This window comes from Saimiri boliviensis, chromosome 2 (assembly GCF_048565385.1).
Source record: "Saimiri boliviensis isolate mSaiBol1 chromosome 2, mSaiBol1.pri, whole genome shotgun sequence".
Taxonomy (NCBI): domain Eukaryota; kingdom Metazoa; phylum Chordata; class Mammalia; order Primates; family Cebidae; genus Saimiri; species Saimiri boliviensis.
In genome coordinates, this window is record NC_133450.1 from 137,867,379 (window position 1) to 137,888,092 (window position 20,714).

Consider the following 20,714-nt stretch of genomic DNA (forward strand, 5'->3'; position numbering starts at 1 on the left):
CTCGGGCTGAAAGAGTTTAGTGTATTTCCCTGTGAGGGTGTGCCCAGCTCTTCTCTGGACCCTCTCGATCAACACATGCTTCCCAAATCGGCCCAGTCCTCGGGCACTGCTTGGTTGCTGCAGGGACAGGACAGGGGGCCCCGGGGCACATGGAAGGATGGAAGTGGGCAGCGCTTGGTGTGGCCAGGGAGAGGACAGGGGCCCCGGCGGCAGCAGTGGTGTCATCTGGCCAAGCAGAACTTGCAGCTGAGGAACGGGCAGGGGGTGTGAAGCCCCCCAGTCGTTGCTGAGAGAGACCTGGGCCCGAGGCAGGTGGTGAAAATGCTTGGCATCCCCAGCTGTCTCTCTGGGCTGGGTCCTATGCTGGATGCCAGGGTGTGTCAGAGAACAGGACGAGCGAGCAGAGCTCCTGAGAGGAGGGGGGGCCATGGGCCAGTCAGGGGAAGAGAATCGGCCCTGCTGGGGAGGGCTAAGGGTGAGGCTGGCATGGGCAGGGTGGGCACCCTCAGCGGTGTCCCTGAGGCTAGTAGGGCCCTCACAGAGAGGCCACTCCAGACTCTCCTGCCCCCTCTCCCAAGGGGGAGCCTCAGGCTCTGGCTCTGCGGGTGTCTGGCAGCCCCATGCTGTTAACACGAGCAAGCAGCAGGCTGGCACAGATCTTTACAAAGATAATCTTTATTGACAGTCACAGGCCACAGGAGTGAGCCCTGAGGTTTGGGTTCTGGGGTGAAAAAGAACCCCTGTGACCACCCTGGCTGAGGACGGACAAGGTGGGGGGACCCCCATGGTGCTCAGACTCCAACCAGGGCCTCCCTGGCAGCCCAGGAGAGTGGGTGCCTCAGAGACAGGCCTCTTGCAGAGCTGACTTGGAGCTCACCATCCCCATAACCTGTGTGAGCACGAAGGCAGGACCCACCCCCAGGTGGGTTGTGTCCCGGGCTTGTCACCGACACCAGTCGAGGTTCAGAGAAGGCAGCTGCTGACAGGAAGAACAAAGACGCGCTGAGGACAGACGTGCCCGGCTGAGCTGGGGGGCGCACGGAGGCGGGCCCGCCTGTGGTCTGCTCAGCTGTCTCTGCCACCGCTGCTTTTCTGGTCTGAGGCTGTAGCCTTGGTCAGGTTCCCAGCTTCCCTCTTGAGGACACTGAGCAAAGTCTGGGAGCTCTCCAGGATCTGGGGCCAGAGAATCGAAAAAGCAGCTTGTCACTGTTCACCTGCTGGGAAGGCCCCAAGGCTGTCCTCACACCCAGGTGCTAGGACCTGGCCTCGGGTGCTGTAGCCAACGGGTCCTGTGCTGGGGGAAGGGAGAAGCCCAAGGGGACTGGCAGGCCCTCTTCCCTCCCGAGGCTGACCCAAAGCACTTCCGACTCCCCTCAAAGCCAGACTAAGCTAGCACTGGCCCATGCTGGGTGCTCTGCCCAAGACCAAGCTCCTCACATTCTGAGCAGAAAGAACCACACGATTAGCGAGAACCAGATAAAGACCAGGACCCAGGATGCCCCAGGCCCCCACAGGCAGCCCCACGGTCACTCCCGCAGCAGCCTGGGTGCCTCAATGCGCCCGGTCACGCTGCCCCAGCCCGAGATGCCAGCAGGGCACAGACAGTCCCGACGCCCTGCGCAGCTACCCCCGATGCTCCGCCTGGCTTCCCGAGCTCCACCTTGAGGTAGGCGGCCTCCGTCTCCGCGATGGTCCGGTCGAACTCGTTGCGAGAGGCAATCTTGCGTGCCAGGTTCTCGTTGACGCGGGCCAGCTTCTCCGTGAGCTGCCGCACCTCGTTCTGCAGCCGCTGCTTCTCGTCCTCCTCCTGTTGGATCTGCCGGCACAGCTCCTCCCGCTTCTGGCACAGCTCCTCAATGCCTGCGGGGCCGGGACGGGGCGGCGCTGTGGGCCCAGGGGAGGAGCGCGGCGGCCCGAGGAAGGCAGAGTCGGGCACCGCCCCAGAGCGCCCGGCGCTGGGGGCCCGCTAGGGCTCGGGCCACGGTCACCCGCCCCCGGCACGGAGGGTTCCGCTCAGGCCGCGCGAGGCCCGCAGCGAGGGAACCCGGCCCCGCGCCCCGCCCGACCTCCCTGCCCCGGCCGCGCCGCTCACACTTGACCAGTTCGTTGTTGTAGTTCTGCAGCGCCGCGCCCTGCTGGGTCATGGTCAACGCCGCCCGTGGCCCCGCCACCCCAACCGCCGCGGCCGCAGTGCCGTCTGCGCCTGCGCACGGCCTCCCGACGACGCGCCGAAGTAGAGCGTCACCGCTGCGCGCCTTGAGTGAGTCATCGCCGCGCACCGCCCCCAGACGTGCGTCATCGCCGCGCGCCGCGCCGCGCCGAGCCGATCAAGGAGCAGGGGCCGTGCAGATGGCGGCGGCGGCGGCGGCAACTGCGGCGGTGGAGGGGGGCGGCGACCCCCGGCCTGGACAGGAGTTGTTACTGGCCTGGAATACCGTGAGCACCGGCCTGGTGCCGCCGGCTGCGCTGGGGCTGGTGAGGCCTGGGAAGAGAGCGGCGGCCCCGCGCCGAGTTCCCGTGACCCTGCGCGCTTTGGGGCGGCCACCCTCGAGTTCCAACGGCTCTGTCCGTCACCTGCCTCTGTCCTGTCCTGCCACCTTCTTCCACCGTTCCGTTTCGTTCGGCCCCGCTGGCAGCCCTTCCCTAGCTTCGGCCCAACGTCCGTGCACCGCGGACAAGGGGCGGCGGAGTTTGCAGCCTCCCGTCAGCTTCTAACCTTCCCGCCTCTCCCCACCTCGGCGTTGCGTTCCCCTCTCCTCATGGCTTTCTGCACTCCAGGTGTCTTCACGGACCAGCGGTGCAGTCCCGCCAAAGGAAGAGGAGCTCCGGGCGGCGGTGGAGGTTCTGCGGGGCCACGGCCTGCACTCGGCCCTGGAGGAGTGGTTCGTAGAGGTGCTGCAGAACGATCTGCAGGCCAACATCTCCCCTGAGTTCTGGAATGCCATCTCCCAGCGCGAGAACTCTGCGGATGAGCCCCAGTGCCTTCTGCTGCTCCTTGACGCTTTTGGCCTGCTGGAGAGCCGCCTGGATCCCTACCTGCGGAGCCTAGAGCTGCTGGAGAAATGGACTCGCCTGGGCTTGCTGATGGGCACTGGTGCTCAGGGGCTGCGAGAAAAAGTCCACACTATGTTGCGCGGAGTCTTGTTCTTTAGCACCCCCAGAACCTTCCAAGAGATGATCCAGCGTCTGTATGGGCGCTTCTTGAGAGTCTATATGCAGAGTAAGAGGAAGGGAGAAGGGGGCACAGACCCGGAACTCGAGGGGGAGCTAGACAGCCGGTATGCCCGCCGCCGCTACTACCGACTCCTGCAGAGCCCGCTGTGTGCAGGGTGCGGCAGTGACAAGCAGCAGTGTTGGTGTCGCCAGGCTCTGGAGCAGTTCCACCAGCTCAGCCAGGTCTTGTGAGTACTCTGTCCCAATGGCCATGCCCGTGCTCCTTCCGGTTCCCCGCTGCTACCCTGGGTCCAGCGGGCCTCTGCAGAAAGCTGGTGAGCCGCCCTGAAAGCCAGGAACATGACACAGGGAGAGTCCCAGGGACTCCTGTGCAGTGTGTCCTGGACACAGGCGTCTCTCTTCTATCACTCACACCCAGTTCCGCGGGGTCATGCTAAGGGCCCGTGTGGCTTGTGTCTGCAGCAGCAAATTTCTTAGCAATTCCAAATTTTCTGGACTCTGTAGAAGTCCACTGTGCTTTTGTCGACCCTGAGGAATGATTCTCATCCTGTGGACATTCCTTGCCCTGTCATTGTGAACAGAAGCTTCCTGCTGTTTCTCTCCAGGCAGATCAGGTCACTGTGAGGGCAAGCAGTCCGCTTTCTGGTTCTCTGGAGAGGGTTTTGTTGTCAGAGACAGGTCCTGTTGTAGCCCTGTAGCGATCGTCACACCCTCGGTGGCCATTTGGGATGACTTTGTCACACTGAACAGAGGCGTGCAGCTAAGTGAGAGTCCTTAGTGGACTAAGGAGTGTCCTGTTGCTGGCAGGCGTCAGGAAATGTGTGAAGAGCTTCTGTTGGGCTCATCCCAGCAAACCTTTCTCATCCCCCTCTTGAGTCCTTTTGCTTCTTTAGACAAGAGGTCACACTGAAAGGCACCGACTGCTCAGATCTGTGTGTTGTGGCAGCCGTACTTCTACGGCCAGGGTAGCAATGTAATTGGTGCTTGTTTCAGAGGTGATCCTAGGAGATAAGGCTTGGGCACCCGACAGCCACACCTGCTACCACTTATCACATGGGGAAGGCCAGCTGGGCAGGGACAGCAGAGCCTGGGAGTGCTCCCGGGCTTCTTGAAGCCTTTGGCACAACCACCACCCCCAGCTGAGGATTGTGGGGGTGTATGTATGCTACATGCATGCTGTAGGCAGGTCCGTCCTGGCATGGGGCTGTTCTGAGCTAGAGGGGCTGGTGTGTGCCATGGGTACCCATGCTGGGGCTAGAGGGGCTGGTGTGTGCCATGGGTGCCCATGCCAGGGCTCTCCTCTAGACACAGGCTCAGTCTGCTGGAGCGGGTCAGTGCCGAGGCTGTGACCGCCACCCTGCACCAGGTGACCCGGGAGAGGATGGAGGACCGTTGCCGAGGCGAGTACGAGCGCTCCTTCCTGCGAGAGTTCCACAAGGTGAGGACCTCCCCTTGAGCTGGGCCCCTCCGGGAACTGGTGAGTAGGTTTCTGCCAATCCTGACACCTAGCTTCAGAAGCAGCCAGAGCATGGGGGTGCCTAGCCCCAGGCAGTGGCTGGAGCTGCCTTGATGTGGCGTAGAGGCCAGCACTTCTGGGCCCTGGTGACAGTGAAGACACATCTGGGATGTGCTCATCAGGTCTGCACAGAATCCCACGGCCACAAGCAGTACTGGGCCAGGGTCCCGAGGGGCTGCTCCAGGCAGGTGTGGCGAGGCCAGGCCCATCAGAGGGGCCAGTGAGTGACCCTTTCTACTCACTGCCCTTGTTGAGTGTGGACTTGCATGGCTGGTCCTTCATGGACTGACCTACAGCCAGCGTGCATCACAGTGGGGAGCCAGACACCCTTGCACGGGGCCTCCAGGTGCCTGTGCTGTTGGGGTGTGGTCCGGGGGTCTGCTCTGGGCTCCCAGAGCCATGGGGGAGCTGGGCCCCGCCATGTGGGTCCTCCCACCCTGGCCCCACTTGACACCTGTCCTCTCCACAGTGCTGCGCGGTCCACCTACTGAGATGCAGATTGGCCAAGATGTGGGGCTTTCAAAGAGGGCAGGCGGCCATGGCCACAGTGGTGGGGCAGAGTGGGCGGTAGGGTGAAGAGGGTGAACCGTCTGTGAGTCTTGCCACCGGGCAGCTGCCTGTGGTCATGAGCATGCCCCTGTGGCGGAATTGCCGCTAGGGTTTTGTGCTCACTGAGATGCTCTTGTGATGTGCAGTGTCATCTACGTGGGGGTGGCCAGTCACCCATCTGGTCCCAAGGGCGGGTTTATCCGTTTAAGTGGGGGGAAGTGTGCCTACCAGGCACAGCACACGGGTCATGCGTGTCTCATGCTAGGGTTGCTGTTGCCACTGCAAAGTGTGGGCACTGGCCCCGCAGGAGGGCCGGGACGGCCCCTTTGGGCTCCTCCCAGCCTCCGAGTCAGCCTGGTGCAGCGTGCCTCCCTGCAGCTCACGCCGCTGTTCTCCCAACAGTGGATCGAGCGGGTGGTTGGCTGGCTCGGTAAGGTGTTCCTGCAGGACGGCCCCTCCAGGCCCGCGTCTCCCGAGGCGGGCAACACCCTTCGCCGCTGGCGCTGCCACGTGCAGAGGTTCTTCTACCGCATCTACGCCAGCCTGCGCATCGAGGAGCTCTTCAGCATCATCCGAGGTCCGCCCACCCTCCCGTCTGGGGCGCCCTCCCAGGGCCTTTGCTGTGTCTCCTCCGTGTCCACGTCTGGGTTCCCTGCGCCTTTGCCTGTCGTGCTTGCCCGGCTGGTGCCCTCCCCCCACTGCAGGTGTCGCCGTGTCTGGATCAGGGCAGACGCAGCGGACGCGGGACGGCACTCCTGTGTCCACTCCTGTGCTCCCTCAACCTTTGCTCCTGCTGGGGACTGGCCCTGGCTGTCACTGTGTCCACCCTGTGGCATTCTGGTCAAATTCATCAGCGCGCCAAAGTGTTGGGGGGGGACGTCTGGGCCTAGCGGGTGGTCTCTTCGTCCTGGGGCTGGCGAGCCCCTCACATGCGCACGTGTCTGTGTCTGTCCCTGAGGCATGTCCCTCTTGTAGACTTCCCAGACTCCCGGCCAGCCATCGAGGACCTCAAGTACTGCCTGGAGAGGACAGACCAGAGGCAGCAGCTGCTCGTGTCCCTCAAGGCCGCCCTGGAGACTCGCCTGCTGCATCCAGGTGCTGAGTGCTGCCCGCTGCCCAGCCGCCCAGCCCTTGGCTCAGGCACTACCAGGGGGCTCGTGTCCAGGGAGCTGGGGACCCAGTTTCTAGTCCTGGACTTACAGATCTAAGGAAGAAACGGGTTGAGAAGCGATTGGTGGGGTGCCTAGGGGATCTGGGGTACCCGTCAGCTTGCTTGTTTCTTTGAAGGGAGTCGGGACTGGCTAGGTGGTCTGGGGTGTTGAGACCTGGTTCTCTGAGAACGCACTACCCTGCAGGGAGGGCCTGTGAGCAGAGAGAGGCAGGGACGCGGGGACGGGGGGACGGGGGGATGAGGGGAGCAGCTTCTGCGGTCACGTTGGTCTCCTGGGGAAGGAGGCTGCAGCGGGGACCTGTAGGCCACCTGACCGGTGTGGCCCCTGGGAGGCTGTGGTCCTGGGCACTGCGTGACCACCAGCGTCTGCCCTGGCTGTAGGCGTCAACACGTGCGACATCATCACTCTCTACATCTCTGCCATCAAGGCACTGCGCGTGCTGGATCCCTCCATGGTCATCCTGGAGGTGGCCTGTGAGCCCATCCGCCGCTACCTGAGGTGAGGGCTGCGGCTGGCCCATGCGCCACGGGGACTCCCGGTGTCCTGCGGAGCTCCCTGTGGTCCTGGGGGCAGCGGAGGCTGTGCTCGGCCCTCAGGACACGGGGTCTCCCCAGCTGGGCACCTGTCCTTGTCACAGTGTCACCGTCCCCTTTGTGTGCAGCTGACAGAGGCCCACTGCAGCCCTTTCTTGGCCTCCCCGTCTTCAGCACAGAGAGAAGCTCATCCACTCAGCCTTGCCTCAGCGCTGACCAGGCCCTGAGGCGCCGTCCGGGCCAGGAGAGCGGGCTCCGTGCTGTCCCGGCCTTTTCCACTGCAAGGGGCAGACGCTCCCCGGGGCTGTTCGGTGGAGCATGTGTTGGAATGAGAGCCTTGCCACAGCTGCCTGGAAATTCCTGCGGGGTTGCAGAGGCCCCGCAGCCCCAGGACTGAGTAGCAGGAGCCTCTGGCACTCGGGCGCCTGCCTGGACTTGTTTGCTGCTTTGTGGCTGTAACTGGCCCTGCCTCTGGGCCGGTTCTTTTTTTTTTTTTTTGTCCTGTTTTTGAGACAGGCTCTCGCTGTGTCGGAGTGCAGTGGTAGAATCAACTCTGCAGCCTCGGGCACCTGCCTGGGCTCTAGCCCTCCTGCCTCAGTGTCCCTCGGTGTCCCTCAGTGCTGGGGCTGCGGGCACGCAGGCTGGCCTTGCCCTCGCAGCTCCTGCTGTTCCCATGTAGCACCGGGTTCGTTCTTCAGGGAGTCTGACTGGCCTGTCTTTAGGACACAGCCCATCATCGCTGGCTGTAGAGGCAGGGGTGGTGGGGCTGGCCTAGACAGGGCGGGGCTGGCGTGGGCAATGGGAGGGGCATGCGGGGTATCCATACTGTGGACCACAGCAGCGCTCACGCCGGCAGGACGCGGGAGGACACGGTGCGGCAGATTGTGGCCGGGCTGACGGGGGACTCGGACGGGACGGGGGACTTGGCTGTTGAGCTGTCCAAGACTGACCCAGCGAGCCTGGAGACGGGCCAGGACAGTGAGGACGACTCGGGCGAGCCTGAGGACTGGGTCCCGGACCCCGTGGACGCTGATCCAGGTCAGCTCGCCCCACCGCATCTGTTTCGCCAATGGATGGAGGCTTCAGCCAGGCCACACAGCTTGGCTGTGTCAGGTGTGGCCAGTGCCCCAGAGGCTTGAGGGAGTCCAAGGTCAGGGCAGTGCTCCACCCCCGCCGGCCTGGGCAGGCCCGTGGCAGGTTGTATCCCTCTGTGGCTGGTCACAGTAGCTGTAGGAGGTGCCCTGCCTCCCATCCCTTGGGAGCTGTTGGGTGTCCCCTACCCCGCTGTGACACCTGGCAGAGGAGTGAAGGAAAACGTGATGGCCCCTGCACCCCCTGCTGGTGTGGGCCTCAGAGTCCAGTTAGGTGACAGCTCCTGCTCAGGGCCCATCTGTGCCTGGCCGCAGTCTGCGGAGCTCTGAGAGCTGTGGGGCCCCGGCCTGGCCCCAGCCCTGGCACAGATGGTAAGTCTTCAACCTCTTTAGTCTCGCTCAGAGGAAAACCCCAGAACCTGTGGCTTGTGCCCTAAGCCTACTTGAGGGTCCGGGGAGGTCCCTGTGAGATGGGAGGGGCTGAGGATTGAAGCTGCTGCCCTAGGACCCGACCCCAGGTCTGGGAGGTGCCGGGCTGTGCCAGCCTCGAGGGCCTTCAGGAAAAGCCATGCTGGGCTGTGCCTCTGGCAGGGCGGGATGGGAGGGGGCGGCCCTGTCCTTGCCAGGGTGCCAGTCAGGTGACACCCCTGCCCCCGCTGCGCCAGGGAAGTCCAGCTCCAAGCGGCGCTCCTCGGACATCATCAGCCTGCTGGTCAGCATCTACGGCAGCAAGGACCTGTTCATCAATGAGTACCGCTCGCTGCTGGCCGACCGCCTGCTGCACCAGCTCAGCTTCAGCCCCGAGCGGTGAGGCCCGGGAGGCGCCAGCCGTCTCCAGGGGTGCCGGGGCCCCTGCTGAGCCTCTGTCGGGACAGGGCCTGGGGCCTGGTCAGAGCCGTGTGCCATCCCCGCTCCTGGCTGGGGCTGAGCTGGCCGCCGGGGTGCCACGCAGGACCCCTGCTCTGCCCGGGGGGGCGCACCCGTGACTGCTGCAGGTGCTGCTTGGGACTGCGACCCCCTGCCCAGACGCTGGTCTGTCTCTCCAGGGAGATCCGCAATGTGGAACTGCTGAAGCTGCGCTTTGGCGAGGCCCCGATGCACTTCTGCGAGGTCATGCTGAAGGTGGGTCCTGCCCTGCCCGCCGCCCGCCACCCCCAGGTCCCCCATGACGCCGGCTCCTCCCTCAGGACATGGCGGACTCCCGCCGCATCAACGCCAACATCCGGGAGGAGGACGAGAAGCGGCCGGCGGAGGAGCAGCCGCCGTTCGGGGTCTATGCTGTCATCCTGTCCAGCGAGTTCTGGCCACCCTTCAAGGACGAGAAGCTGGAGGTCCCCGAGGACATCAGGGCAGCTCTGGAGGCTTACTGCAAGAAGTATGAGCAGCTCAAGGTACCTCCCCGCTGGCCGCCCCACGGGGCTCTCTGCACCCCACCCTGTGCTGTGGGGCTCAGCAGCCTGGTGCCTGTGACCACCCCGTTGTCTCCGAGTATCTGGAGTTGGTCCCGTCTCACAGCCATCCCTGCAGGAGATGGAAGGGGCCCAGTCCTCACCCCCTCTGCCTTCCTCACGGCGAGCCTGTGGCCCTGTGAGCCAGCGTCCCTCAGCCCCACAGGCGCTCGAGTGGGCTGTGCTGTGCTGGGCCCACATCTCCTGTGCTGCTTCATGGGGACCCGCGTGGCTCCAGCAGGCCCCACCCACTGAGCGTTTCCTCCTCTTCTGCCATCTGCCCTCTGCCTCTCAGAGCCAGGACTTGGGGTGCCTTGTGTCACTGCAGGTGAGGGCCAGGGAGCCAGGGCCACCCTCTGCCCAGGGCAGCGCTCTCAAGCGCACCTGACCCTGGGGCCCCAGCTCTGCTCCCGTTTCTGGATATTTCCCAGAGAACTGCCTTCGCGACTCCCGTGGTGCTTGAGGACCAGGGGTGTGGGACTGTGGTGGGCGTGGGAGGGAAGCAGACGGCGGGGTGGAGTGAGCCTGGCCTGCAGGCGCTGGCAGGTGGGGCCAGTGTGCCCAGAGTGATGGTATCATGTTCCCTGGCAGCACCGCCAATCCCAGCAGTCCCAGAACAGGTGTCCAGGGCCCTGGGTATGGGACCACGCTTGGAGGTCCTTTCCCTGAGCTCATGGTCAGGTGAGATGTGTCAGGTCAGGGGGGAGGGGTTAGGACCCCTGTGCAGCCAGGTCCCAGGGCTTTCAGTCTGGTGTGGGGCCCATGAGGCCTCTGGTGTGCCCAGTGAGCGCTCAGGCCTGGGGGGAGCAGAGCACCCAGCAGGGGACACGTGAGGAGAGGGTCCTGGGACAAAGCTGGTTTCCAGGCTGCAGACCCCAACCCCAGGAGCCCTAGGGGTGCCCCAGGACGGGGATGGGCCAGCTGCAGCCGGGGCCAAGGCCGGCAGGTGGGGCTGAGTTCAAAGGAGGGTCCCCAGGTTCTCCAGGCCTGCTGTGACAGGCGCTGGGTCTAGATGTGCTTCCTTTTCTTTCCTGCCAAGCGAGAGGCCCTGCTGTGTTGACAGGCTAAGGAACCTTATTCCTAAGGGAGGGCAGGGTGATGAGTCTACTTTAGAAACTAAGGGGGAAGTTTCCTTGCAGAGACAGACCAGGGGAGGGCCAGGCAGAGGCCCCCAGGGCAGGAGGCGGAGGTCGGGCCGGGCTGCTGCCTCCCTCCAGGCCTCAGCTTGGCTCTGGAAGAGTCCAGGTATCCCCCGCAGCTTGCTTGCCCCAGTGGAAAGGAGTGCCCTGGCCATGCCCCTGCTTCCAGCTCCAGCCTGTGTCTCCAGAGCCCGTGGGCACCAAGCCCCGCCGTGTTCCGTACAAGTCACCGGTGTGGCCGGGCTCCATGCTCCATCCGTCTCCCACCAACCCTCTGGCTGCCTCAGGCTCTACAGTGCCACTTCTGGGCGAGGCTCCCCTGGCCTCCCTCCAGGGTCCCCCTGGGGTCCCAAGCGTGGTTCAGCCACTTCCCATTGCTCAGGCCTGACGTCCTGGGACAGCCACACTCCAGTGCCCTTTGTCTTCACTTCATGGGACACAGGATGGCTCAGGAAGGCGCCGAGCTGTGCGGAGAGGTCCCACCAGCAGAGCTCCTGGCCTAGGGGCCTCGCTGGGCGCGTGCTGGCGTGCAGCCCTCAGCATCTGCACCTGAGCTTGCTGCTCCTGAGCCCTCCTTCTGTCCTGGTGCAGGCTGATGAGTGACGTTCGTGGAGGTCACGGCCTTGGAGCCAGAGCCAGGACCAAGGCCAACCACTGACTCCACTTCGTCTTCTGTCCATAAAGTGGGGCTTGTTTCCTTTAAGAGCTGCCAGATCCTGGAAGGGCTCAGGAGCCCGTGGCCCACAGAGCAGGTGTGTCAGTGCCCCGGGACCACCAGAACAAAGTGCCACAAACCAAGGGGCCTGAAAGACCAGAAATGTATCTTCTAGAGGTCAGGGTCGGCAGGGCCCTCCGGAGGCCCTGGGGGAGGCTGCTTCCTGGCCCCTGCCGGCTTCTGGGGGCTGCAGGAGCGCCAGGGCTGTGGGTGGCTCGGTCTGGTCTTGGCTGTGTCGCCCGGGATGTTCCCCTGCTCTCTGTTCGTATCCCCCTCTTGGACACTCGCTCTACTCCAGGGTGACTTCGTCTTTTTTTTTTTTTTTTTTTTTTTTGAGACGGAGTTTCGCTCTTGTTGCCCAGGCTGGAGTGCAATGGCGTGATCTCAGCTCACCGCAACCTCCGCCTCCTGGGTTCGGGCAACTCTCCTGCCTCAGCCTCCTGAGTAGCTGGGATTACAGGCACGTGCCACCATGCCCAGCTAATTTTTTGTATTTTTAGTAGAGATGGGGTTTCACCATGTTGACCAGGATGGTCTCGATCTCTTGACCTCGTGATCCACCCGCCTCGGCCTCCCAAAGTGCTGGGATTACAGGCTTGAGCCACTGCGCCCGGCGACTTCATCTTAATTATATCTTTAATGACCATATTTCCAAATTAGATCACATCCAGGGGTTCAGGGAGTTAGCAGTTCATGTGTCTTTTTCGGAGGGGCATGTAACATACCAGTCTGCCCCGTGGCAGTGCCCTCCCACATGCAAGTTACGGTTATCCCCAAAAGTCCTCACCATTTCAGCCTCAAGTCCAAGTCCAAAATCTTATCTAAATACCATCCACACGAAGTTCCACATCTCAGCATGTAAACAGCATCTAAATGAGGTCCAGGTGAGACTTGGGGTGTGTCTGTTCCTCTCCAGCTGGGATGCTGTGAAATCAGGCAACAGACACTGTTTCAAAAATTCAGCGGTAAGATGCATAGAATAGATATTCCCACCCCAACAGGGAACACCGGAAGCAGAAAGGGTGGCAGGTCACCCCGAGTCCAAATGCAGCCACCGAATTGCATTTGGTGTCGCGGCCTGCGAATCCTGGGCTCAGGGCTTCGTCCTCGGCCTGTGCGGGCAGCCTCACCCCGCCAGCCTCGGCCTCTGCATCTGTGGCTCTGTGCTTGGAGCCTGCCTGCCTCTCAGTCCAGCCTGGCAGCGTGTCTGCTGGTGAAAGTCTCACAGACCTCGTTGGCTTCTGTCTCGTGCAGCTCACCAACGTCCAGGGCCCTCAGATGAGGGTCTGCAGCCCTTTCCCAGAGCCCCAGCTGCCCGTCTCCTGCTGAGATGTTGGACGCACAGATCACGCCTCATCTCGCAAATCCTGGTCCAGCGCAGCCTTAGCCCTGTCTCAGAGCTCCTGGATCCTCGGAGCATTTTTCAAATCTCCAGGGGCTGGTGCCTTTTTGCTTAATGTTTCCGTCCTCACTGATTTTTCCCTCTTGCATTCTGCTCATAAGTGGCAAGAAGCCAGGCCACAGCTTCCACGCTGCCTGGAGAGCTCGGCTGAGCATCCAGGCTTGTCAGCTGCAGCCCCACTTTCCACCCAGCAGCGGAACACCGGCCTGCCAGGCTCTCTGCGGCCTCCTCCAGCCACAGCAGGCGCTCACTCCGCCCGAGACTTACCAGAAGCACCTGTTAGGGGGCATTGCTGGAGTCCCGTTTCAGCAGCGCCCTTTCTGGTATCAAGATCTGTTCATTTCTTGTGGCTGCTGTAACAGTGTCACAAACTGGGTGGCTTTAGAAAAACAGAAATAGACTGCCTTGGTTCTGGGGGCTGGAAGTCAAGATGAAGGTATTGGCAGGGCCCCGCTCCCCCGGGAACCTCAGAGACCCTGCTGCTCTCCAGCTTCCGGCGTTTTTCGCCCCCCTTTCGATTTCCTGGCTTGTGGCCGTGTAGCTCCAGCCAGCCTGTCCTCAGGGGCCCCTCCCGCCCCCTGTGTCTACCGTCATCCTTTCCTTAGAAGGACGCCCGTCAGTTGGGTTAGGCTGCACCCACACCAGTGTGACCTCATCCGCCCTGTTTGGCAGTGTAGTCCGTTTCCAAGCATGGGGGGTTAGGGTGTACACACAGCTTTTCCAGGACATAGCTTGTGACACCGGCCCCGTTGTTTTGTGGTGGCTGAGCAGGTGGGGCCCACCCAGTTCTGTGCCCCTGCTGCTCACCTCTCTGCTGGGGGCAGGCGGCTCTGAGAGCCCTTCCTCACCCAGTTCCAGGTGGCAGAGCCCGTGAGCCTGGGCCCCCTGAGGCTGAGCTGCCCACACTGACCCTAGCCCTCCTTAGGCCATGCGGACCCTCAGCTGGAAGCACACTCTGGGCCTGGTGACCATGGACGTGGAGCTGGCCGACCGCACGCTGTCTGTGGCAGTCACCCCGGTACAGGCAGTGGTTCTGCTGTACTTTCAGGACCAAGGTCAGTCCACCGGCCCCCAGCTGGTCTGCCCTGGCCCCACGGCCCTGCTGTGGGTGAGGGGCTGCTCCCCAGTGAGGGTGTGGTCTGGGGCAGCCAAGCCAGTAGGCAGCACCCTTACTTTTCCCACGGGCAAGGCAGGGGGGTCTGGACCCCCGACCTCTGCGGCCCGTCGCAGGCTGCCCAGGGTCTTGGTTGCTCTTCACGCAGCCAGCTGGACCCTGGAGGAGCTGAGCAAGGTGGTGAAGATGCCCGTGGCACTGCTGCGGCGGAGGATGTCTGTGTGGCTGCAGCAGGGCGTGCTGCGCGAGGAGCCCCCCGGCACCTTCTCTGTCATCGAGGAGGAGCGGCCTCAGGACAGGGACAGCATGGTGCTCATCGACAGCGACGACGAGAGCGACTCGGGCATGGCCTCCCAGGCCGACCAGAAGGAGGAGGAGCTGCTGGTGCGCGTGCCGGGCCCGCGGGTTGGGGGCGGGGCGGGGCGGGGCGGGGGGGCCTGCCTGCGCCTGACGGGGGCTGGCTTGTGCGCGCAGCTCTTCTGGACCTACATCCAGGCCATGCTGACCAACCTGGAGAGCCTCTCGCTGGAGCGCATCTACAACATGCTGCGCATGTTCGTGGTGACCGGGCCCGCGCTGGCCGAGATCGACCTGCAGGAGCTGCAGAGCTACCTGCAGAAGAAGGTGCGGGACCAGCAGCTCGTCTACTCGGCGGGCGTCTACCGCCTGCCCAAGAACTGCGGCTGACGCGCCCGGCCCCGCCCCTCCGCCCGGCCCCGCCCTGCAGGTGCTCTCCTTCTCCCGTGCCAGCCCCCACCCGCGTGTGTCCCAGAAGGCACCGCTCAGGGGCACCCCATCCCCACCCCACAGCGTGCCGATTAAAGCAGTCAGGTCATCCTTTCCTGTCCTGGTGGCTTTGTGGGGCCCCTGGGGTCTCCCGCTAGCCTGGGCCTTTCCACCTCAGCCTGGCAGGGTCTGCTCCCCCGCAGCAAGTGGGGGGCCCACCCAGGCCTGCACATCTGCAGCAGGAATGTGGCCCTCTGAGAGCATCTTGGGCCGCCCCTGGCTTGGGCGGAAAGTGGCGCATGAAGGCTCACGTCACACCTGGGCCACGGGTCAGGCAGCCACGTCCCAGGTCTTGGTGCCACCTGCCGGACCTCCGGCTCCACCCTGCGCCTGTGGCCTTTGGAAGGAGCCCTGGCGTTACCCTCTGCTCAGCCGGTGCCCACTCCCAGGTGCCAGGCTGGGAGGCTGTGTGGGGCGAGGCTGGGGGTCTGGGAGGAGGCTAGGGTGTTTCACAGTTTCTGTTGGAACTGCTGGGCTCGTGGATGACCCCTTGGCCAGCGTTTGGCCAGCGTTCCTCCTCTCCAGCAGCGAGGCTCTGCTCCCAGGGCCTGCCCTGCTGGCCGGGGGGACTGGGTGCTTGTCCCCTGCTCCACACTTGGGCAGGGTGGCCGCAGCACTCAGGCTCACAATTATGCCTCGGAAGGCGGATCACCCACCCCTGCGACCCCCGCACGTGCCGCCACGCATGTGCAGGCTGCCCAGGTCCTGTCCAAGAGGCTGCCCTGGGAGAGGGAGATGCCATCAGGCTGAGCGAGGGCCCTGGGGTCTGGCTCTGGGCTCTTCTGCTAAAGCCTGGGCCTCTGTCCCACAGGGGCTGTTTCCAGGGCGGCCGCGTTCCACCTCATGGCACCGTCCTTGCAGGGGACAAAGGCGGTTTGAAACTGGTGCCTGGAGTCCCGCTCCTGCTGCAGCACCTTCCCCCGCCGTCCCCAGATGCCCTTGCTGGTGCCTACATATCCACCGTCCTGGGTTCCTGCAGCCACCGCCCAGCACCCTCCCCCACTCTCCAGCTCTGGCCTGTTTGAGCCAGCAGGCTCCATTTCTGCACCCTTCCTGCTCTAAAGAACTCTGCCTGCTTGAAGGAGGAAGTGGCCAGCATTAGGCAGGCGCTAGATGCACAGCCCCTGACCCTCAGCTCCTGACCCTCAGGCCCTGACCCTCAACTGTCAGCCCCTGGCCCTCAGCCCCTGACCCTCAACCCCTGACCATCAGGCCCTGACCCTCAACTGTCAGCCCCTGACCCTCAGCCCCTGACCCTCAGGCCCTGACCATCAACTGTCAGCCTCTGACCCTCAGCCCCTGACCCTCAGCCCCTGGCCCTCAGCACTGACCCTCAGCCCTTGACCCTCAGGCTCCTGACCCTCAGCCCCTGACCGTCAGCCCCTGACCCTCAGGCCCCTGACCGTCAGCCCTTGACCGTCAGCTTCTGACCGTCAGCCCTCAGACCCGCCAAGGACGGCTGGTTCTGCTCATGCGGTACCTCCCCTCTTGCCCTGGTCCCTACTACCTACTCTACTCCAAGGCTGTCTCACAAAAAGAGGGGCCCTTTCTCCTGAATTGTAATGGGGGGCCCACTTCTGTGACGCCCACTGTCCCGTCAGGCGGTGGCCTGGCCTGGATCCCACTGTCCATGGCCACCACCTGGCCCCAGGCTGGGCGTGCCAGTGTCCTAACCAGGATACAGACCTGCCGGGCTGGCCTGGCGGGTGTCACTGCCAGCTTGGCTGGGGCACACCTTTTTGTTCTTTGTCTTGTGGCTTCCATCTCTGGATGTGTCCTGAAGACAAGGGTGAAGGGGACACCTCAGGTCACGGCATCACTCAGCAAGTCAGAGGTTGGAGGACCCCAGCAGGAGGGTGCCTGACAACAGGCGACTGGGTCCCCGGTGACCAGGGCCACTGGGGGCAGGCTGTGCCCCCCGCCCCCCACGCCCTATGGGTCCTGAGCTGGCAGGAGGCCCAGCCTTGGTTGGCTGTGGGGCAGGTGTTTCCTTCAGCTGCCTGGCAGTTTGCTTGGCAGGTCCTGAGGAGGGGAGGCTGGGAGGGCAGGGGCCTCTCTCCCAGCCTGGAACAGCAGGTTCAGGAAGGAGGCTGAGCTTAACCCTGGCCATGCCGGCCTGCAACGAACTTCCTTGGGCAATGCTTGCCTGTTCTGCAGAGGGAACAGTCCCTGGGGGCTCCAACTTCCATGACACCTTTAGTCTAGAGCCTTGTACGGGGGATGCTGTGGGAGGCATGGCTTATTGTCCTGCTCAGACAGCGGTAGCCAGTATCCCCCAGACCTTTTCAAGTTGATGGGGGAATCCCTTGGGTGCCAGCAGCCCTCCTGACCAGAGCTTTGCCAGGAGCATGAGCCAGACCCTCCCAGAAGCAGTGGGGAGGGAGGCTGGGTGCAAGCCCAGCACCTGAGCCCTCCTTGGTCCTGTCCTGCCCCTGCTGAAACCCTTAAGCTGGGAGGGAGCTGAGGCCGAGGCTACCTGCTGCCAGCCCTCCGAGGTTGCCAGGCCACTGCACCCACACAGGGCCTGCAGTGCTGCCAACTCTGTTTCACTGTGAGGGACTGCCCCTCAGACCAGGCCAACCCCACTGCTGCCTGTGTCTCCAGCACCTGTTCACCCTACCTGTCCTGTTCCCAGGGCAGGCTGTCCATGGCTCCCAGAATCGCAGTGCCCAGGGGCAAGTGAAACACTGGCTTCAGGCACCGTGAGGCCCTGCCCCCCCCCACCCTCACCTCACAGGCCCACTGTGAAGTCAGCAGCTTCCGACAGTTCCGTCAGAGGTGGGCAGTGGCCAAGGCTGGACATGGCCCCCGGTCTCCGGCCTCGGTCCTGCCTGTGTGGCAGCCCCCTGGGCCTCACATGTGTCTCCCTTCTGCTCATTCCTGCTGCAGGTACTGCCTCCTGCCCCTGCGCCCCACACCCAGCCAGGGTTCCCCTTTCCCAGGCAAGGCAGGAGCACTGGTGTCCTTCTGGGGCCACCAGGGCAGGGGCAGACCTGTGGGCCCTCCTCAGGCAGGTGACCGGCCCCATGGCCCTGTGGCCCTGTCTCTGCAGCGGGAACCTACTGTGAATGCAGCCTTGGCCTCAGCCGCGAGGCCCTCATCGCCCTCCTCGTGGTGCTGGCGGGCGTCAGTGCCAGCTGCTTCTGTGCCCTCGTCATCGTGGCAATTGGCGTCTTGCGGGCCAAGGGGTGCGTGAACCCCTGGGCCAGGAGTGGGTGGGAGCGAGGCCAGGCTTTCCAACCTGGACCCTTGGTCTTGCAGGAGGGGCCTTTGCCCCCTGGGTGGGATGTCACCTGGGGTAGGGACGGTGTTTCCCAGGCGTGTGCTGGTGGGGGTCCGGGGCCCAGCACTCCTCCAGGACTCATGGTGGCCTTCATTCCCTCAGTGAAACATGCCCGAGACTAGTGAACAACAGGTGAGCCCTGGGAAGGCCCTGGGGGGGGGGGTGTGCTGTCCCCAGAGAGGAACTGGGGGGGTCACACTGTCACAGGGGAGGTCCTGGGGGGGTGCGCTGTCCCAGGGGAGGCCCGGGGGTGGTGCTGTCTAAGGGGAGGTCCTTGAGGGGGTCACTGTCCCAGGGGAGGCCCTGTGTGGGGGCTGTCCCAGGGGAGGCCCTCAAGGGGGAAGCTGTCCCAGGGGAGACCCTGTGTGGGGGCTGTCCCAGGGAGGGCCCTGTGGGAGTGGTGCTGTCCCAGGGGAGGCCTTGGGGGAGCACTGTCCCACATGCCGGCCTGCTCTGGGTGGGGAGGGTCGGGCCCCACCAGCCTGTGCTGACCCAGCCCGTCATGCAGGTTGGTGGAGAATTTTGGGGTCCAGGAAGATCGCATGGACCTGCATCCAGTCTATGTGGAGTCCCAGCTCTTGGACACTGACCTGGAGGTCTCCGTGATGCCCCCACTGGAGGATGAGAGCCTTGTGGCCATCCCCATGGAGGCTACTCCAGAGGAGCCGCCGCCACCCCCACCCCTACCACCTGAGTAGGGCTGAGGCAGCCGGAGGAGGGGAAATAAACCGTATTTAGTGGTTGTGCACTGTCCTCCCTGCAGGCGCTCACACCCCTCAAGGCTGCATCGTGGGGGGTGCACTCGTCTATGGGTCTCACCAAAGTGGGCGCCCAGGCCCACCCCAGGTTCCCTGTTCCTCTGCCCTAGGGCAGGAAACCACACCCCTAATGTGTTTCTACCTCCTCTGCCACAGCTGGTCAGCCCGGCTCCTCCCTGCACCCCGCTTTTGAAAGCCCCTAGAACAGGACCTGCAACTGGCAGCTCCGGAGGCCGCTGCGTTTAACAGGACTTGGGCTGATGCCCCTCCCGCACTCCACTGGCAGCGCCCCAGACGGTCCAGAAGAGTCCTGGGGGGGCATCCTCTCCTGCCTGGGTGTGCTGTCCCCTACATCCCAAGGCCTGTGTCCAGTTCAGGCCCCATCAACCATGGGAACGGACCGTCCCTGCGTGGAGCTACTCAGCACGTGCACACTGGGCTCACTCTGCCGAGTGGGGCCGACGCCGGTGAGGAGCAGGACCTCTGGGCTGCGTTGCGTGTGGGCGCCGGTCGCAGCTGTGAGGTCGGCGGGTGCGGGTGGGCGGCGTCCTGCTGCTCAGGGCTCGGCGGGCGCCTGGTAGTGAACCAGGCGGGGGCGAGGTGGTCCCGATAGCGCTGTGGCCGGCGCCGTGCCAAGAGCAGTCTGGAGCTGCGGGACAGGTGGCCCGCGGTGCCGGGCGTTGGCTGTTTGCCCCGCCCCCGCCCCAGGCGTGGACCCAGCCGTGGGACAGGAACAGCCTGCACTCGCGCCAGAGAATATTTGTGCAGGCGCCGCAGGAACGCGCTCCGCGGACGACGAGCTCCGGGGACGCACAGGCAGCGGGCCTCCCCTCGCGGGTGCCGGGGTCTGCCCCCATGCGGAGCCCCTCCTGGTCGCGGCCTCGGCCGCCGACGCCGCCGCTGCTGCCGCTGCTGCTGCTGCTTCTGCTGCCGCTGTCGCCTTGGCCTGTCTGGGCCCAGGTGTCGGCCACGGCCTCGCCCTCCGGGTCCCCAGGCGCCCGCGACTGCCCCGAGGGGTGCACGTGCGAGCCGGGCGGCCTGGCCACCTGCTCTGCACTCGCGCTGCCCGCCGTGCCCGCGGGCCTGAGCCTGCGCCTCCGCGAGCTGCTGCTGGACCACAACCACCTCCGCGCGCTGCCGCCCGGTGCCTTCGCAGGAGCTGGCGCGCTGCAGCGCCTGGACCTGCGCGAGAACGGGCTGCACTCGGTGCACGTGCGAGCCTTCTGGGGCCTGGGCGCGCTGCAGCTGCTGGACCTGAGCGCCAACCAGTTGGAAGCGCTGGCACCCGGGACCTTCGCGCCGCTGCGCGCGCTGCGCACCCTCTCTCTGGCCGGCAACCGGCTGGCGCGCCTGGAGCCCGCGGCGCTGGGCGCGCTCCCGCTGCTGCGCTCACTCAGCCTGCAGGACAACGCGCTGGCGGCACTTGCGCCGGGGCTGCTGGCCCGCCTGCCCGCCCTAGACGCGCTGCACCTGCACGGCAACCCCTGGGCCTGCGGCTGCGCGCTGCGCCCGCTGTGCGCCTGGCTGCGCCGGCACCCGCTGCCCACGTCAGGTGAGCTGTCCGGGACGCGGGTCGGGGTCTGCGGGGCGGGGCGGCCACCACCTGACGCCGCGCCTGTGTCCGTGTCCCGCAGAGGCCGAGGCGGCGCAATGCGTGTGGCCGGGACGCCTGACGCTCAGCCCGCTGACCGCCTTCCCCGACGCCGCCTTCCGCCGCTGCGCGCAGCCGCTCGCCCTGCGGGACCTGGCGGTGGTCTACGCGCTCGGGCCGGCCTCCTTCCTCGCCAGCGTGGCCGCCTGCCTGGCGCTGGGCTGCGTGCTCACCGTCTGCAGCGCACGCCGCCGCCGCCGCGCCGCTGCCCTCCGCCGGCCGAGGAGACCGCGGGACCCGGACTCCGATCCCGACCCCCACTGCTCGGTCTCGCCCGCGGACCCGGGGATCCCCGCCGCCGCCCGAGCCTGAGCAGCCGGGGCCGCCTGGCGCGCCGGAAGCTTCTTCCCCAACGCCTTTGCCCTCCCTTTAGCCTCTGTCGG

At 64.8% G+C, this 20,714-nt stretch overlaps 4 protein-coding genes across 4 annotated transcripts; 3 read left to right on the top strand and 1 right to left on the bottom strand.

The window, feature by feature from the left end:
- Positions 1–659: 659 nt before the first annotated feature.
- On the bottom strand, positions 660–2,176 carry SSNA1 (SS nuclear autoantigen 1). Its single transcript, XM_039461361.2, has 3 exons — positions 2,093–2,176; positions 1,661–1,860; positions 660–1,173 (listed from the first exon to the last, which is right to left on the bottom strand). The coding sequence occupies exons 1-3, from the start codon at positions 2,142–2,144 to the stop codon at positions 1,066–1,068; spliced, it is 360 nt and encodes a 119-aa protein (XP_039317295.1). The 5' UTR covers positions 2,145–2,176; the 3' UTR covers positions 660–1,065.
- Positions 2,143–14,690, top strand: ANAPC2 (anaphase promoting complex subunit 2). Its single transcript, XM_039461360.2, has 13 exons — positions 2,143–2,475; positions 2,779–3,401; positions 4,480–4,612; positions 5,642–5,816; positions 6,215–6,334; positions 6,792–6,909; positions 7,801–7,982; positions 8,701–8,842; positions 9,082–9,157; positions 9,223–9,426; positions 13,665–13,794; positions 14,002–14,237; positions 14,328–14,690. The coding sequence occupies exons 1-13, from the start codon at positions 2,143–2,145 to the stop codon at positions 14,538–14,540; spliced, it is 2,685 nt and encodes an 894-aa protein (XP_039317294.2). The 3' UTR covers positions 14,541–14,690.
- Positions 14,691–15,399: 709 nt separating this feature from the next.
- On the top strand, positions 15,400–18,631 carry TMEM210 (transmembrane protein 210). Its single transcript, XM_010352122.2, has 4 exons — positions 15,400–17,528; positions 17,692–17,827; positions 18,025–18,054; positions 18,431–18,631. Exons 1-4 carry the CDS (start codon positions 17,441–17,443, stop codon positions 18,618–18,620), a joined length of 444 nt encoding a protein of 147 aa, XP_010350424.1. The 5' UTR covers positions 15,400–17,440; the 3' UTR covers positions 18,621–18,631.
- A 901-nt stretch (positions 18,632–19,532) lies between these two features.
- Positions 19,533–20,699, top strand: LRRC26 (leucine rich repeat containing 26). The gene is made up of 2 exons (XM_039461387.2): positions 19,533–20,232; positions 20,315–20,699. The coding sequence occupies exons 1-2, from the start codon at positions 19,536–19,538 to the stop codon at positions 20,641–20,643; spliced, it is 1,026 nt and encodes a 341-aa protein (XP_039317321.1). The 5' UTR covers positions 19,533–19,535; the 3' UTR covers positions 20,644–20,699.
- The last annotated feature ends 15 nt before the right edge of the window (positions 20,700–20,714 follow it).

Excerpts from the sequence above, each read along its gene's own strand:
- ANAPC2 (XM_039461360.2), top strand. The coding sequence starts at position 2,143 with ATGGTCAACGCCGCCCGTGGCCCCGCCACCCCAACCGCCGCGGCCGCA. Across the intron at positions 4,613-5,641 it reads TCCTGCGAGAGTTCCACAAG|TGGATCGAGCGGGTGGTTGG; the intron begins GTGAGGACCTCC and ends TTCTCCCAACAG. Across the intron at positions 8,843-9,081 it reads CTCAGCTTCAGCCCCGAGCG|GGAGATCCGCAATGTGGAAC; the intron begins GTGAGGCCCGGG and ends CTGTCTCTCCAG.
- SSNA1 (XM_039461361.2), bottom strand. The coding sequence starts at position 2,144 with ATGACCCAGCAGGGCGCGGCGCTGCAGAACTACAACAACGAACTGGTC. Across the intron at positions 1,861-2,092 it reads CAACAACGAACTGGTCAAGT|GCATTGAGGAGCTGTGCCAG; the intron begins GTGAGCGGCGCG and ends CCGGCCCCGCAG. Across the intron at positions 1,174-1,660 it reads CGGAGGCCGCCTACCTCAAG|ATCCTGGAGAGCTCCCAGAC; the intron begins GTGGAGCTCGGG and ends CTCTGGCCCCAG.
- TMEM210 (XM_010352122.2), top strand. The coding sequence starts at position 17,441 with ATGGCCCCCGGTCTCCGGCCTCGGTCCTGCCTGTGTGGCAGCCCCCTG. Across the intron at positions 17,828-18,024 it reads GGCGTCTTGCGGGCCAAGGG|TGAAACATGCCCGAGACTAG; the intron begins GTGCGTGAACCC and ends TCATTCCCTCAG. Across the intron at positions 18,055-18,430 it reads CCGAGACTAGTGAACAACAG|GTTGGTGGAGAATTTTGGGG; the intron begins GTGAGCCCTGGG and ends CCCGTCATGCAG.
- LRRC26 (XM_039461387.2), top strand. The coding sequence starts at position 19,536 with ATGCGGAGCCCCTCCTGGTCGCGGCCTCGGCCGCCGACGCCGCCGCTG. Across the intron at positions 20,233-20,314 it reads GCACCCGCTGCCCACGTCAG|AGGCCGAGGCGGCGCAATGC; the intron begins GTGAGCTGTCCG and ends CGTGTCCCGCAG.